Source organism: Hemitrygon akajei, chromosome 23 (assembly GCF_048418815.1).
Source record: "Hemitrygon akajei chromosome 23, sHemAka1.3, whole genome shotgun sequence".
In the NCBI taxonomy this organism is placed as follows: Eukaryota; Metazoa; Chordata; class Chondrichthyes; order Myliobatiformes; family Dasyatidae; genus Hemitrygon; species Hemitrygon akajei.
In genome coordinates, this window is record NC_133146.1 from 50,998,924 (window position 1) to 51,016,653 (window position 17,730).

Genomic DNA, 17,730 nt, shown 5'->3' on the forward strand with positions numbered 1-17,730 from the left:
TGCCTACTCATCAACCTGCACTGAAACCTATCCAAACTTCTCCTAAATGTTGAAATTGAGCTTGCATGTACCACTTGTGCTAGCAGCTCGTTCCACACTCTCATGTTCATTCCCCTTAGATCTCCCATCTTTTACCCTTAACCCATGTTCTTTGGTTGTAGTCCCAACTGACCTCAATGGAAAAAGCCTGTTTGCATTTACCCTGTCTATATCCCTTATTTCTTGGAATGTAGAAGATTGAGAAGAGATTTGATAGAGGTATACAAAATTATAAGTCCTAACCTATTCAATCTTTCCTTATAATTAAATTCCATTGCCATTTTTCCAGTTGATACAGATCCCTCTGCAAGCCATGATATCCTTCCTCACTGTCTACTACACCCCAATATTTGTGTCACTTGCAAATTTTCCGATGCAGGTAACCACATCATCATCGATCCAGATGACAAACAACATAGAACCCAGTGCCAATCCCTGTGGCACACCACTACATACAGGCTTCCAGTCAGAGATGCAAACCCCTACTACCACCCTCTGGCTTCTCCCCCAAAGCCTATGTCTAATCCAATTTACTACTTCATCCTGAACGCCAAACAACTGAACCTTCTTGACCAGCCTCCCATGCAGGACTTCATCAAATAACTTACTACAGTCTATGTAGACAACATCCACTGCCTTGCCCTCATCAACTTTCCTGGTAACTTCTTTGATAAACACTGTAAGATTGGTTAGACATGACCTACCACGCACGAAGCCATGCTGATGATCTTTAATCAATCAACTTTTATCCAAGTACTTACATATACGGTTCCTTAGAATACCCTCTAATAACTTTCCCACAACTGATGGCAGACTCACCAGCCTATAATTTCCTGGTTTATGTTTAGAGACTTTTTTTAAATAAAAAAAAACAGAACAACAACATTGGTTATCCTCCAATCCTCTAGCACCTCTCCTGTCGCTAAATACCTCTGCTCAGACCTCAGCAATTTCTGCACTTGCCTCCATAGGGTCCAAGGGAACACCTTGTCAGGCCCTGATTTGCCTCAACACATCTTCCTCTGTAATCTGTACAGGTTCCCTGAAGTCGATGCTGCTTTGCCTCACTTCTATAGACTATCTGTCTCTTGAGTAAATACGGATACAAAGAATGCATTTAAGATCTCTGCAACTTGCCCTGTCTCATTCCCTAATAGCAGATCCAGTATCACATGCTGTCATGTTGGGACTTCTACGTATTGATAAAGGAAATTTTCCTAAACACATTTGACAATCTCTATCTCATCTAGTCCTTTTGTAGTATGCGATTCTCAGTCAATGTGGAAAGTTAAACTCACCTACTATAACAATGTTATGGACAACCTGGGGACACTAGTCAAACCATGCCCAACCCTTTGATTCCTGACTTTGAGGTCTTACCAACATCTGCCTTCACAAACTCTCCAAATGTCCTGGCACTCCGGATCCTATCCCCCTGCAACTCTAGTTTAAACCCCACAGGCAGCATAAACAAAACTTCCCACTAGAATATTAGTCCCCCTCCAGTTCAGGTGCAAATTGTCCCTTCTATACAGGCCCCACCTTCCCTGGAAGGGAACACAATGATCAAAAATCTTATGCCCTCCCTCTTACAACAACTCATAGCCATGTGTCAAACCGTATAACCTTCCTAGTTCTGACCTCATTAGCATGTGGCACAGGTAACAATCCTGAGATCGCAATTAATCCACCTACTGATGGTAACGTGGCAGGGTGGAGATATGTCTATCAAAGGAGGTATACAGTGTTCCTTCCCTCTCCTAGCCTGCAGGTCACGCTTGGGCAAGGTGGATGGCTGTATGAGCAGCTGGTGCATACCACAAACCCTGGTTATATAATCATTGATGCCGGGGCAATTTTTGAAGAGCACTGATAATGGCTGGGGTGAGGGGGTCACCTGTCATGTAACAATACTGCCCAGAAGGCGGCAATGGCACATCACTTCTTTAGAAAAATATGCCGAACAAAGATGGTCACGGAGAGACCATGACCACCTATGTCATACGACACAGCACATAACGAACAAACTGATGTGGAAGGAAACCAATATACCAGGCAACCACAGAACATGCAAACCCCACACGCACAGTGCTAGAGATCAGAACTGAACCTGGGTCACTAGAGCTGTGTGAGCCTTCTTCACTTAGAAGGTTGTAAGAGCGTGGAATGAGGTGCCAGTGCAAGTGGTGCATGCAAGCTCAATATCAACATTTAAGAGAAGCTTGGACAGGTATATGGATAGGAGGGGTATGGAGGGCTATGGCCCGGGTACAGGTTGATAGGACTAGGCAATTTCAAATACTATGAGTTTGGGAGGCCTTATATATTGATTATTACATATCTGATTGTCTATTTAAACTATTAATTATGTACTCTCAAATGTTTTATATTCATATTTCACTTATGTTTTTCTTAAAATTAATAAAAAGATTTAAAAAGAAAAAGGACTAGGCAATTTCAATTGATTCAGCACAGACCAGATGGGCCCAAGGGCCTACTTCTGTGCTGTACTTTTATATAACTAAAAATTTATAAGCAAAGCAAAGTTTTCAGATCAAGATGTTTCAAAGGAAATGACCTTATACCACTACTATTCAAGATCTAAATATTACGCTTTGCTGCAGGTTTAGAAATGTTTAAACTCATTCTTTGTTATTTAGAGATACAGGATGGCAAAATGGCTCTTTTGGCCTAATGAGGCCACACCATCCAATGAGGCCCATGTGAGCAAAGGTTAATTTCAATCTCCCTGGGACATTGTTTTACAAGTGTGAACAGGTACAAGCTATAGTAAGGTGACAGCACTGGTTGCTGATTGTATACAAAAAAGAAAAATCCAATGAGGCCAATTAATGCAACTGCTTACTCTAAAAGTATCAGCAATATTAAGTGTCACTTGCTAATTATCTACCCATGTGTGCATTACCTGGATTCTGCTTATATGAACCAATAAACATGAGATCTTGTGAGGCCTGAAATAACATCTTTGATAGGGGACACATATGTCTAAGTGTGATATTAAGGAGCTCCAGCCAAAGTGAGGGGATCAAGAATCAAAGGGCAACTCTGATGACAATTGTTACATACACAAAAGGAAGATGGTTGAGATTTTAAACCATAAGAGCACAAGATATAGGAGTGGAATTAAGCATTCGGCCCATCAAATCTGATCCACTGTTCCATCATGGCTGATTTATTATCCATCTCAACTCTATTCTTTTGCCTTCTCCCCATAACTTTTGACACCCTGACCAATCAGGGTGGTCAGCTATGTGTGGAGCCGAGGGAGATGGGAGAGATTTTGAACGATTTCTTCTCTTCGGTATTCACTAAGGAGAAGGATATTGAATGGTGCAAGGTGTGGGAAACAAGTAAGGAAGTTATGGAACCTATGACAATTAAAGAGGTGGAAGTACTGGCGCTTTTAAGAAATTTAAAAGTGGATAAATCTCTGGGTCCTGACCGGATATTCCCCAGGACCTTGAGGGAAGTTTGTGTAGAGATAGCAGGAGCTCTGATGGAGATCTTTCAGATGTCATTAGAAACGGGGATTGTGCTGGAGGATTGGCGTATTGCTCATGTGGTTCCATTGTTTAAAAAGGGTTCTAGAAGTAAGCCTGGCCATTATAGACCTGTCAGTTTGACATCAGTGGTGGGTAAATTAATGGAAAGTATTCTTAGAGATAGTATTTATAATTATCTGGCTGGACAGGATCTGATTAGGAGTAGCCAGCATGGATTTGTGCGTGGAAGGTCATGTTTGACAAACCTTATTGAATTTTTTGAAGTAGTTACGAGGAATGTTGACGAGGGTAAGACAGTGGATGTAGTCTATATGGACTTCAGCAAGGCCTTTGACAAAGTTCCACATGGAAGGTTAGTTAAGAAGGTTCAGTCGTTAGGTATTAATGCTGGAGTAATAAAATGGATTCAACAGTGGCTAGATGGGAGATGCCAGAGAGTAGTGGTGGATAATTGTTTATCGGGATGGAGGCCGGTGACATTACAAATGTTGTTTGTAATATACATAAATGATCTGGATGATGGGGTGGTAAATTGGATTAGTAAGTATGCTGATGATACTAAGGTAGGAGGTGTTATGGATAATGAGGTGGGTTTTCAAAGCTTGCAGGGAGATTTATGCCGGTTAGAAGAATGGGCTGAACGTTGGCAGATGGAGTTTAATGCTGAGAAGTGTGAGGTTCTACATTTTGGCAGGAATAATCCAAATAGAACATACAGGGTAAATGGTAGGGCATTGAGGAATGCAGTGGAACAGAGAGATCTAGGAATAACAGTGCATAGTTCCCTGAAGGTGGAGTCTCATGTAGATAGGGTGGTGAAGAAGGCTTTTGGAACGCTGGCCTTTATAAATCAGAGCATTGAGTACAGAAGTTGGGATGTAATGTTAAAATTGTACAAGGCATTGGTAAGGCCAAATTTGGAATATTGTGTACAGTTCTGGTCACCGAATTATAGGAAAGATATCAATAAATTAGAGAGAGTGCAGAGACGATTTACTAGGACGTTACCGGGGTTTCAGCACTTAAGTTACAGAGAAAGGTTGAACAAGTTAGGTCTCTATTCATTGGAGCGTAGAAGGTTGAGGGGGGATTTGATCGAGGTATTTAAAATGTTGAGAGGGATAGATAGAGTTGACGTGAATAGGCTGTTTCCATTGAGAGTAGGGGAGATTCAAACGAGAGGACATGATTTGAGAGTTAGGGGGCAAAAGTTTAAGGGAAACACGAGGGGGTATTTCTTTACTCAGAGAGTGATAGCTGTGTGGAATGAGCTTCCTGTAGAAGTAGTAGAGGCCAGTTCAGTTGTGTCATTTAAGGTAAAATTGGATAGGTATATGGACAGGAAAGGAGTGGAGGGTTATGGGCTGAGTGCGGGTAGGTGGGACTAGGTGAGATTAAGAGTTCGGCACGGACTAGGAGGGCCGGAATGGCCTGTTTCCGTGCTGTGATTGTTATATGGTTATAATTAAGAACCTATCAATTTCTGCTTTAAAGACAGGCAGTCCCCAGGTTACGTACGAGTTCCGTTCCTGAGTCTGACTTTAAGTCAGATTTGTATGTAAGTCGGAACAAGTACATCCGGTATTATTTAACTTCAGTCAAACGTTTGCCTTAGTATATAGTATATATTTTACCTTTCTATGCATATAAAACACTTAAGAAACATATGTATTCCAATAATTAAACCACTGCATTGCTTAGTAATAATTGTAGCTTTCATCGGGGCAGGGCGTTTCACATGCTCCATTATTCTCACTTTATCCATTATTCTTTAGAATTGTTCAGATCGTTGACCGACTCTAGCCTAACACTTTTCCAATGACCGATGGTGTTTCACCTCTTTCCAAATGCTTTATTATTTCCGCTTTTAGTTTCAATCGCAATCGCTTCCCGTCAATGGAACAGAAACACTGCGGGCGGCGGGTCCCGAGGTCCACTGGGTCCCAAGTACCACCACACTGAATTCCCTGGGTGCTAAACTGCACCGCACTGAGACAGGTTAAGTGGGACAACTGGGGGCTGTGCTGGGTTTGGGTATTTGATCCTCCACAATATTCCGCGTGGGAATTTAAACTGGAAGTGGCAGTGTTTTTTTACAAGGTCGAATTGCGAGCTCGACATCAACCCAGCACGGACAGTACGGGAGTCACTGGATCGACATCAACCCGACACGGGAACGGTCTGTCACTAAATCGAACTCGGGAGCCTCCGGTCTTTAGCCCAGTGCTGATCTGACTGCACCACCAGCCGACTGGGGGGGGGGGGGAGAAAAGGGTCAGGGTGAATCTAAGAAAAATTTAACCCAAACACAAAGTTAAACATTCAATACAGTGACAACGGCAACTACTTAAAATGGCAGACAGTGTTGCCATCCGACTTAAAATGGCGGACAACGTTCTCCTTCCTCGGTTCGTAAGTACGGGTTGTCCGTAAGTCGGACATTCGTAACTCGGGGACTGCCTGTGTACAAAAATAACTTGGATATGTTTTCAGGCATGTTATCTTTGGCACCTTCTCATGGAAGTTCTTCATTACTGCTCCTAAAAAAAGTCAGCCATGTCTAAATGCCAGAGTAGACTCAATGGGCTAAGATAGCCTAACTAAATGATCTCATTCTGTTCCTATATCTTATGGTCTTATCTTCAAAGATCAAAAGTTGGGATATTTAGTGATGATTGTAGCTTTCAGTTCAATTTACAGCTCCACTAAAGGAAACAATTCATCCCTTGGAGAGATGAATTCTTTTCACTCGATTGAACTCATCATTGTAGTCAAACTCACTCCTAATAATCTAGGGCTCAGAACTAAGCAGAACTTCAAACACCAAGGAAAAAGGTCAACTGAGAAGCTGGGTATTCTGGGGTAAGTAACCATTCTCTGGACACCATCTATACCACCAAAGGGATACAAACCTTAGCTGTGCTAGAACATCCATTATTTGATTTAATAAAATATTATCCACCAGATTAAACACTGAATCACTCCAGCAGTAGCTGCAGAATTCCACAAGTTGCATAAGTATCTTGTCATCTCTCAAGCCCTAGACCCAGGTTAGCAAATGACAATAAGAGCAAAAATGATGTCACAGTTTCCTTACTTATCTATAGATTAGTCTGACTAGGAAGTATGTTGTCATTCATTCAGTTTTGAGATGTTAAGTAAGAGATTTTTGGAAACAGTTTACTCCACAGATTACAACAGTTTGCAACAATAGACACCTATGACCTTCACAGACAGGCAGTAACCTAGGACATTTTTAAAGGAGTGGTGTCTCAGAAAGGCAGCGTCCATTATTAAGGACCTCCAGCACCCAGGGCAAGCCCTTTTCTCACTGTTACCATCGGGTAGGAGGTACAGAAGCCTGAAGGCACACACTCAGCGGTTCAGGAACAGCTTCTTCCCCTCTGCCATCCAATTCCTAAATGAATATTGAAGCTTTGGACACTACCTCACTTTTTTAATAAAAAATATAGAGTATTTGTTTTTGCACATTAAAAAAAAATTCTATTCAATATATGTAATTGATGTACTTGTTCATTATTATGTTTTATTTATAATTATTTTTTGTCCGCTAGATTATGTATTGCATTGAACTGCTGCTATGTTAACAAATTTCACGTCACATGCCGGTGATAATAAACCCAATTCTGATTCTGAATTGTTGAACTTACCAGTGACACTTGCCTTCTCTGAATGAGTTTGCTAATTCGAGAGCACAGCACTAAGCACTGGGTTACCCTCGGTTTAATAAAAATAAAAGAGCACCTTGCACCCATACAAAAGCAAGCACAGTGACATGCCTTAATTGAATCATAGAACCATAGTTTTCCAGCATGGTACTTCAGCCCAACTATTCCACACCAACTAAGATGTCTATCCAAGCTAGTCCCATCTGCCTGTGGACAACATCTCACCAAATCTTTGCTATCGACGTACACCTCTAAATATCTTTAAATATTCTAAATGCACCCACCTCTATAGCTTTTTCTGGCACTGCATACCCACCACATTCTGTGTGAAGCTTCCCCTCTGGTCCCTTTTAAATCTTTCCCCTCTCACTTTAAATCTTTGTCCTTTAGTTTTAGACTCCCCTAACTGTTAAGACAACCACGGCAATCCACCTTCTCTATTCCCCCAGCTCCATGATTTTATAAACAGTTACAAGAAAAAGTTTGTGAACCCTCTGCAATTACCTGGTTTTCTGCATTACTTACACATGTGCTTTTGGTGTGATCTGTGCAGGACTCCCATTCCTAGGGAGAGTAGCAACAGTACTGGAATTTCCTCCATTTGTAAACAATTTCTCTTACCATGGACTGATGAACACTCAAGTCTATAGAAATGCTTTTGTAGCCTTTTCCAACTTCATGCATCTCTACAATTCTTCTAAGGCCCTCTGAAAATTGTTTTGATTGAGGCCTGGCGATCTTTCTTGAGAAGGGTGGACTGTCAGTAACCTGACTTTCTGTGTCTTTTTCATAGGGCAGGGCACCTTTACAACCCACACCTCCAATCTCAACTCATTGACTGGAACACCTGACACAAACAGTTGTTTTAGAAGGCATTACCCTAGAGGTTCACATACTTTTACCAGTCTGGACTAGTGTTACGTACCCATGACACGTGACAGTGGTACCCTTGTCACGTGACTGGGGTTGGAAGTTATACTGGACATGAGGTAATGGTGGAGTGATGTCATTTTCCCGCCAGTAGAGGTCATGTGACAGGTTTTTTCTACAGGGTATAAAAGGGAGACCCACCCTGTCAGGTGGGGCAGTTCGTGGCTAGATTTGCCAAGATGACTTCATGTCACTGCGTGATTTAAAGGGATGACGCAGTTTAGTTAAAAATGAAGTTTTATATAATGCCTAAAGTTTAAAAGGTCAGAGCCAACGGTTTCTTTGCTGATGGAGAGTGAAGTTTGGAAGATGGACATCGAGAAGAATCGATTTTCGATGGATTGACTTCGACCTTGTGTGATCCTCATTCGGAAGGATTTCGTTTACTATTCTCATGATAGTCTCCGCTGGAAAAAGCGGGAGATTGAGAATATTGTGGAAGGAAGGTCAGTCACTTTAAGTTGTTATATTTAATAAAATTCGACGTGGGAGTTCGACGCTGGGAATCGAAGGACATCGACGTGGAAGAGAATTTACATCGCTTTAAAAAAGTCTCTCCTTTTAAAAGTACCGTGAGGTTTTGAACTGTCGGCATATCGCTTTAAAGAATTTTTTTTTCAATACCGCTTTGAAGACTGTTTGGGACTGCAACGCTATTAAGGACTGTTTGAGCAGCTGAGCTCGGATCATTGTTTAGGTTTGTTTACATTTGAAGGGGGTTTGTTATCAGTGTTTAATAAACGTGCTATTTGTTATAAAACCCTTCGTCTAACTCATCTATAATTATTGTTGCCTGAATACGTAACATAAATATGGGGGCTACGTCCGGAATTGAATTGTTTGAGTTTAATAAGCTTTTTGAATTTTGAGTTGGTGTTTTGGTAACGGGGATTGCTCGATTTTTTTTTTTGTTTGATTCGCTTGTGAGTGGTATTCGGCTACGATGAATATTGATGAGTTTCTGGATTCGCCAGTCGCGGATTTGTTAGCGAAGGCGAAAAAAACTGAAGTCTCTGAACTTGCTAATCGGTTGCATCTTAAAGGGATTTTGCCAAATACATCAAAAGCTGTAATACAGAGAAAGATCGCATCACATTTTGTGGCTTCGGGTCATTTTGAAGAATCGATTTTAGAATCGTTTCCAATAAGTAATCTGGAGATGCAGTTGCAAATTGAACAAATGAGGTTGGAACAAAGTAAAGCAGAGTTAGAGAGGTGTAAATTGGAATCTGAGCAGAAGAAAAGAGAATTTGAATATGCAATGGTGAATTTAAGGTCTGAGAATCAGTCTTCTGATTCTAAAAAACCGTTTGTTGCTAGCCAAGAAATTAAATTGGTCCCTCCATTTAGTGAAACAGAAGTGGAGAGATATTTTCAACATTTTGAAACTATTGCTCGGATGTCAGAGTGGCCGAAAGATAAATGGTCAGTGTTATTACAGAGTGTAATCAAAGGTAAGGCACGACACGTTTACACAGCTTTAACTGCTGCGCAAGCATTAGATTATGATATTGTGAAAACGAATATTCTCAAAGCATATGAATTGGTCCCAGAAGCGTATAGGGAAAGATTCAGGAGTTTGAAAAAGTCTGTGGAAAAGACTTATGTGGAATTTGCCTATGATAAAGCTATGTGTTTTGAGAGATGGGTTTCTTCTAAAAATGTAAATGAGGACTATGATACATTGAGAGAGCTGATTTTAATGGAGGAATTTAAAAGAAGCATTCCTGTTGAAGTAAGGACTTACTTAAATGAGAGGGATACTGATAAATTGCAGGACTGTGCTAGATTAGCTGATGAGTATGTTTTAATCCATAAGAATAAATTTCCTCAGGGTAGAATTTTCAAGAGGAAAAATAATATGGAGACTCCAGGTAAATTAGAAATTAAATCAGAGGTTAATGAGAGAGGTAAGGAGGAAGGAAAACCTGTGAAGGAAAGACAGTTTGGTCTTATTTGTAACTATTGTAAGAAGCCTGGCCATGTAATAGCTAACTGTTTCAAATTGAAAAAGAAAGAGAAGGAAGCAGTTCCAGATGCTTGTGTGCAACATACTGAAGCACCTGTAAAGTTACAGGGTTTGGTAAACACAAATGAGGATTTGTTAGAGTCTGACAAAGTTAGAAAGGGATATGATCATTTTATAACTGAAGGGTTTGTATCCTTGAAAGAAGGATCTACTCTGGTGCCAATAAAAATTCTTAGGGATACTGGAGCTTCTCAATCACTGATGTTAGATAGTGTGTTGAAGTTTAATGAAGAGAGTGATACTGGTGAGGTAAATTACATAAGAGGTGTTGGAAGTGATTTTATGCCTGTACATTTACATGAAGTAAATTTAAAGTCAGGGTTAGTTACAGGATTTGTTAAGGTAGGATTACAGCATAGCTTACCTGTGAAGGGTATTTCTTTATTGTTAGGTAATGACTTGGCAGGTGGACAACTTTTTCCTGAAGTGCATTTGACAATGGAATCAGAGGAACCAGAGGTGAATTCTAACACAGATTCTTCTTGTGTTGTGACTAGAGCTATGGCTAAAAAAATTGATGTGCAGAATGAGGTTGTTACTCATGACTGTTCAACTCAGGATTTGAGTTTTGAGGATGTGTCAGAAACTTTCTTACCTTCGTTGTTTGAACAAGATTCTGGGAGTAAGTCTGACTATGAAGATTTATCTCTGTCTCGGAAGGAGATGATAGCAGAGCAGAATAGAGATCCTGAGATTATAAAATTAAGGGAACAAGCTTTACTAGGTAGTGAAATTGAGAAGGTGTCAGTAGGATATTACTTGGAAAAAGGAGTGTTGATGAGGAAGTGGAGGTCGCCTACAATTCCTGCAAGTGAGGAATGGAATGTTGTTTACCAGGTGGTTGTTCCTAAAGTTTATCGGAATGAGATTTTGACTTTAGCTCATAGTGTGCCTTTAGGTGGACATCAAGGGGTAAGGAAAACTGTGGACAAGATTTTAAAACATTTTTACTGGCCTGGTTTAAGAAAAGATGTGGCGATGTTTTGTAAGACGTGCCATACTTGTCAAATTGTGGGTAAACCAAATCAGGTTACACCAGTAGCTCCATTACAACCTATTCCAGCATTTGGTGAACCGTTTTCTAAAGTTATTGTAGATTGTGTTGGTCCATTACCAAAGACAAAAACTGGTTATCAGTATTTGTTGACTATCATGTGTACTTCGTCTAGGTTTCCAGAGGCAGTACCACTTAGGAATATAAAAGCTAAAACTGTGACGAAGGCTCTTATAAAATTCTTTACTTATTTTGGATTGCCTAAGGAAATACAAACTGATCAAGGTAGTAATTTTATGTCTGGATTGTTTCAACAGATAGTTTATAAATTGGGAGCTACGCAAATTACTTCGTCTGCATACCATCCAGAATCACAAGGTGTCTTGGAGAGGTTTCATTCTACTCTCAAGAATATGATTAGGACATATTGTGTGGAGAATGAAGGTGACTGGGATGAGAGTATAAGCTTACTTTTATTTGCAGTAAAGGAATCGGTACAGGAATCTTTAGGTTTTAGTCCATTTGAACTTGTGTTTGGGCATAGAGTTAGAGGACCTTTAGCTTTATTGAAGGAACAGTGGATTAGTAAGGAAGTGCATACTAATTTGTTGGACTATGTTTTGAAATTTAAGGACAGGTTACATAAAGCTTGTAGCTTAGCCAAGGAAAATTTGAAGTTGGCTCAGGAGAAAATGAAGACTTGGTATGATAAGGAAGCTAGGATGAGGATGTTTAAGCCTGGAGATAAGGTGTTGGTTCTTTTCCCAGTGCAGACAAATCCTTTACAAGCTAGATTTCATGGACCTTATGAAATTGTGTCTAGAGTTAATGATGTGGATTACGTAATAAAAACTCCAGATCGTAGAAGGTCAACACAACTTTGCCACATAAATATGATTAAACCATATTTTGAGAAACAATCTGATACTGTGACTGTTGTGGTTAGTGAGAATGAGTTGGATTTAACTGGGAACATGATAGATGATTCATCTGACTTTCATTCTAAATCTAACATTGTTTCTGTTAGGTTACCTAATTCGACTATTTTGGAAAATATGGATGAGAAATTAGCACATTTACAGCTAGAGCAGAAACAACAGATGAAGGAATTGATTTTTAAGTATAAGGATTTGTTTCCAGATGTTCCGAGAAGGACTACTATAGCTTCACATGATGTAGATGTTGGAGATGCCAAACCTATTAAACAACATCCATATAGGATGAACATGGAAAAATGTGAACTTGCTGAGAAAGAAATTGAATATATGTTAGAGAATGATATTATTAGACATTCTAACTCGAATTGGAGTTCGCCATGTGTTATGGTGCCAAAACCTGATGGTAGTATTAGGTTTTGTACGGACTATAGAAAGGTGAATGCTGTAACGAAAACAGATGCATATCCAATTCCTAGAGTAGATGATTGTGTAGATAAAGTTGGAAAAGCAAAGTTCCTTACAAAGATTGATTTATTGAAAGGGTATTGGTGTGTTCCATTAACGGACAGAGGTAGAGAGATTTCTGCATTTGTAACTCCATCTGGGTTATATGAGTATAATGTTCTTCCATTTGGGATGAAGAATGCCCCAGGTACTTTTCAGAGGATGATTAATTCTGTGATTCAGGGATTGAAAGATACTGATGCTTATATTGATGATTTAGTGACAGGAAATGATACTTGGGAAGATAGATAGATAGATAGATAGATAGATAGATAGATACTTTATTCATCCCCATGGGGAAATTCAACATTTTTTCCAATGTCCCATACACTTGTTGTACATACAATACTTAACTCAGTAATAATATGATATGCATCTAAATCACTAACTCAAAAAGCATTAATAATAGCTTTAAAAAAAAAGTTCTTAAGTCCTAGCAGTTGAATTGTAAAGCCTAATGGCATTGGGGAGTATTGACCTCTTCATCCTGTCTGAGGAGCATTGCATCGACAGTAACCTGTCGCTGAAACTGCTTCTCTGTCTCTGGATGGTGCTATGTAGAGGATGTTCAGGGTTTTCCATAATTGACCGTAGCCTACTCAGCGCCCTTCGCTCAGCTACCGATGTTAAACTCTCCAGTACTTTGCCCACGACAGAGCCCGCCTTCCTTATCAGCTTATTAAGACGTGAGGCGTCCTTCTTCTTAATGCTTCCTCCCCAACACGCCACCACAAAGAAGAGGGCACTCTCAACAACTGACCTATAGAACATCATCAGCATCTCACTGCAGACATTGAATGACGCCAACCTTCTAAGGAAGTACAGTCGACTCTGTGCCTTCCTGCACAAGGCATCTGTGTTGGCAGTCCAGTCTAGCTTCTCGTCCAACTGTACTCCCAGATACTTGTAGGTCTTAACCTACACATTATAATAAGCACACATTATTGCGGTGGAGAAATTGTTTGAAAAGCTTTCAAAAGCTAACTTGACTATTAATTTAGCCAAGAGTGAATTTGGACATGCTACTGTGACTTACCTTGGTTATGTTGTGGGTCAAGGTAAGGTAGCTCCTGTTCAGGCAAAAGTTCAGGCAATTTTAGAAATTCCCACTCCGACGGGGAAAAAAACTCTCAGAAGATTTTTGGGAATGGTAGGATATTATCGAAAATTTTGTAAGAATTTTGCTAAAGTTGCCCTTCCATTAACTAACCTTCTGCAGAAGAATGTGAAGTTTGTGTGGACAGTGTTTTGTCAGGAAGCATTTGAAAAATTGAAAACAATGATATGTGAACAACCTGTGCTTAAGGCACCTGACTTTGGAAAACCTTTTTCATTAGCTGTAGATGCTAGTGATGAAGCTGCGGGAGCAGTATTGATGCAAAGGAATGAGGGTGATGAGGTTGATCATCCGGTAGCATACTTTTCTAAGAAATTTAATAAGCATCAAAGAAACTATTCAACAATAGAGAAAGAATTGTTATCTCTTGTTTTAGCTTTGGAATATTTTGAGGTATATGTTGGTACAACTCAAAAACCACTTATTGTTTACACTGATCATAATCCGTTAGTTTTTCTGAGTAAGATGAAAAACAAAAACAGAAGATTGTTAAATTGGAGTTTGATGTTACAAGAGTACAATATTGTGATAACTCATATTAAAGGTAAAGATAATGTGGTTGCTGATTGTCTATCTCGATGTTGAATGTACAATGTTTTTTTTTGGAGTGGTTTTTTTTATTGTAACACTCCTACTGTATTGTATATTGTGTATGTTATATAATTTATACCTTTGTTTTTTTTGGGGTTTTTTTTTGTAAGTAATTGTTAAAATTTTTGTTCTTGTCAGACCAAAAATGTTTTTTTTGGAGGGAGGTGTTACGTACCCATGACACGTGACAGTGGTACCCTTGTCACGTGACTGGGGTTGGAAGTTATACTGGACATGAGGTAATGGTGGAGTGATGTCATTTTCCCGCCAGTAGAGGTCATGTGACAGGTTTTTTCTACAGGGTATAAAAGGGAGACCCACCCTGTCAGGTGGGGCAGTTCGTGGCTAGATTTGCCAAGATGACTTCATGTCACTGCGTGATTTAAAGGGATGACGCAGTTTAGTTAAAAATGAAGTTTTATATAATGCCTAAAGTTTAAAAGGTCAGAGCCAACGGTTTCTTTGCTGATGGAGAGTGAAGTTTGGAAGATGGACATCGAGAAGAATCGATTTTCGATGGATTGACTTCGACCTTGTGTGATCCTCATTCGGAAGGATTTCGTTTACTATTCTCATGATAGTCTCCGCTGGAAAAAGCGGGAGATTGAGAATATTGTGGAAGGAAGGTCAGTCACTTTAAGTTGTTATATTTAATAAAATTCGACGTGGGAGTTCGACGCTGGGAATCGAAGGACATCGACGTGGAAGAGAATTTACATCGCTTTAAAAAAGTCTCTCCTTTTAAAAGTACCGTGAGGTTTTGAACTGTCGGCATATCGCTTTAAAGAATTTTTTTTTCAATACCGCTTTGAAGACTGTTTGGGACTGCAACGCTATTAAGGACTGTTTGAGCAGCTGAGCTCGGATCATTGTTTAGGTTTGTTTACATTTGAAGGGGGTTTGTTATCAGTGTTTAATAAACGTGTTATTTGTTATAAAACCCTTCGTCTAACTCATCTATAATTATTGTTGCCTGAATACGTAACACTAGGAATAATTAAACAATGTGTTTAATAAAGACATGAAAAGTACAATTATTAGTTTAGGCAGATTGTGTTTGTCTATTACTGTGACTTAGATGAATATCAGACCACAACTTATGAGTAACTAATGCAGAAAACCAGGTAAATGCAAAGGTATGAACCTTTTCTTGCAGCTGTACCACAGTAAGGCCACCCTCAGTGTTCTATGCACTAAGGGGAAAAAGGCACCAACCTATACTTGCAACTCAAGACTCCACTACCTCCAACATGCCCCCCCCCCACCCCCCAGCTCACAGTTCTGGTGACATCTTTTATGTATTGATTTTGGACACAGAGTGAGCAATTTGATTTTGTATGTTTAGTTTCAAATTTTGAAACCAATCGAGGAATGATAGTGAACCTGTCAAAACCTACAAATTTAATCAAAGCATACTGATTTACATTGCTGTATATTCACAACAGAACATGGGATCATACAGAGTGTGAATAAACCAGATTCAATTTTCCCTTTAATTGCAAACACTTGTACCAAAACCTTTAATATCCAGGATAAATAGATTGCTTGAGTTTTTTAAAAAACAGCAAATATACTGTATTTGTTGTGATTTATTCAGGACAGCATACTTCTGGCCATGCAAGAGTAACACATTACTGTTCATATTTGTTCAAGAAATTATCACTCTAAAGCCACTTGGCATTGCTTTCTTTAACAAACATTTATACCTATTATGTGCAATTTACACTTGCCATTTACTTACTCTTTTCCTCATTAATCTCCCTTTTCCTCCGTGCTATTTGTTTCTTCAATTTATCCACTTCTAGAAGGTAACTTTCAACTGTTTGCTCACTCTTTTCCACTTCTCCACACACAGTCTACAAAAATGTTAAAAGATTATTTTTACTACATAGTTCAATTTAAATCAACATTAAATTTATTTAACTGATATGCCATCTCAATGTGCTTTACAGCTGTACTTGGATAAAAAGCAAGCAACAAATACAGGCAAGTCCCAAATGTTAAGTCAATTGGGTGAAAGCTCAAATAGCATAAACAGGAAGCTGGGGATACAGAAGAGGATATCATTCCATGAAAACAATGTTATGGGGGCTTTATGTTAAAATTAGCGTGAGAGGCCAAGGCAGGACAGGGCACTGAAAGAGAGGAATGAAGAATTTAGATTTGGAGATGATAAACAGTGCAGGCCAGCAACATGGGTTAGAGAGGAAATTTAATATCAATGTAAGATAGCAGAGATTGATTACTTCCAGTCTGAGGTTGGAAGATGGAAGGATAAGAGTAGACCATTTGTTCCAAAGCACTATCTTTGGATTTCAAAAGTTTGAGCAAGAACATACACAGTTCTTATGCAGATTTTTTCTTAAAACAATGTGTACTTTTTCACACTTCATCACAAGACCAAACATGAATTAACAAAGCGTATTAAGGCTTAGTCATTTAATTCCCTTAGGAAAGTAACTTACTTGCAGCTTTTCTTGCAGTGCATTGTACACTTGATAAATAGCCCTGATATCTTTAATCACACCATCTTTGTCAAAGAACTCAGCTCTTTATGAAAAACATAAAAATAGATTAACTGAAGTTTGAAACTGTATATACAGTGTTTAATAGTTAAAGTTATATTCTCATTATGAGTGGTTAAAAATTTAACTGTAGAAATGAGATGCTGGTTAGGAAATGAGATGATATTCTGTAGAGGCAACATTTAAATTATATATGGATCAGTATATCAACCAAGTAAACCTCCACGTTTTGCATTTAAGATCTAACAGCTTATTTTATGATGGCTTCAGTGAAATACTGATACATTTCATGGTTAAATGAAAATGCTGTTACAAATTCTTAAACCAAATTCAAAAGTCAAAGACAATGTATTGACAACTAAGCTTTTTAAAATTATATAGCATTTAATTTCGTAATCTTTTCTGTAACCTCAAAATGTCACTTCAGTCATTTAAAAGGTATCAAATTAAGCCAAAATAATTACAACCAAACTTCTTACATCACCTACATTCCTTATTTCAGGATTGATTCAAACACATACATACTTACTTAAAGAGCAAACACGAGGAAATCTGCAGATGCTGGAAATTCAAACAACAATCACAAAATGCTGGTGGGACGCAGCAGGCCAGGCAGCATCTATAAGGAGAAGCACTGTCGACGTTTCAGGTCGAGACCCTTCGTCAGGACTAACTGAAGAGAAAGATACTAAGAGATTTGAAAATAGTGGGGGGAGGGGGAAATGCGAAATGATAGGAAAAGACTGGAGGGGGTGGGATGAAGCTAAGAAGTGGAAAGGTGATTGGTGAAAGTGATACAGAGCTGGAGAAGGTAAAGGATCATGGGACGGGAGGCCTTGGGAGAAAGAAT

At 39.2% G+C, this 17,730-nt stretch overlaps 1 protein-coding gene across 1 annotated transcript in view; it reads right to left on the minus strand.

Moving 5' to 3' along the window:
• The window catches only part of abraxas2 (abraxas 2, BRISC complex subunit), a 40,098-nt gene that overhangs the window by 4,579 nt on the left and 17,789 nt on the right, over positions 1-17,730 (minus strand). The window contains exons 7-8 of the mRNA XM_073027615.1: positions 16,821-16,905; positions 16,097-16,211 (exon numbers count right to left, since the gene is read on the minus strand). Of these exons, the coding sequence (XP_072883716.1) occupies positions 16,097-16,211; positions 16,821-16,905 (200 nt within the window). The remainder of the gene's footprint in view (positions 1-16,096; positions 16,212-16,820; positions 16,906-17,730) is intronic.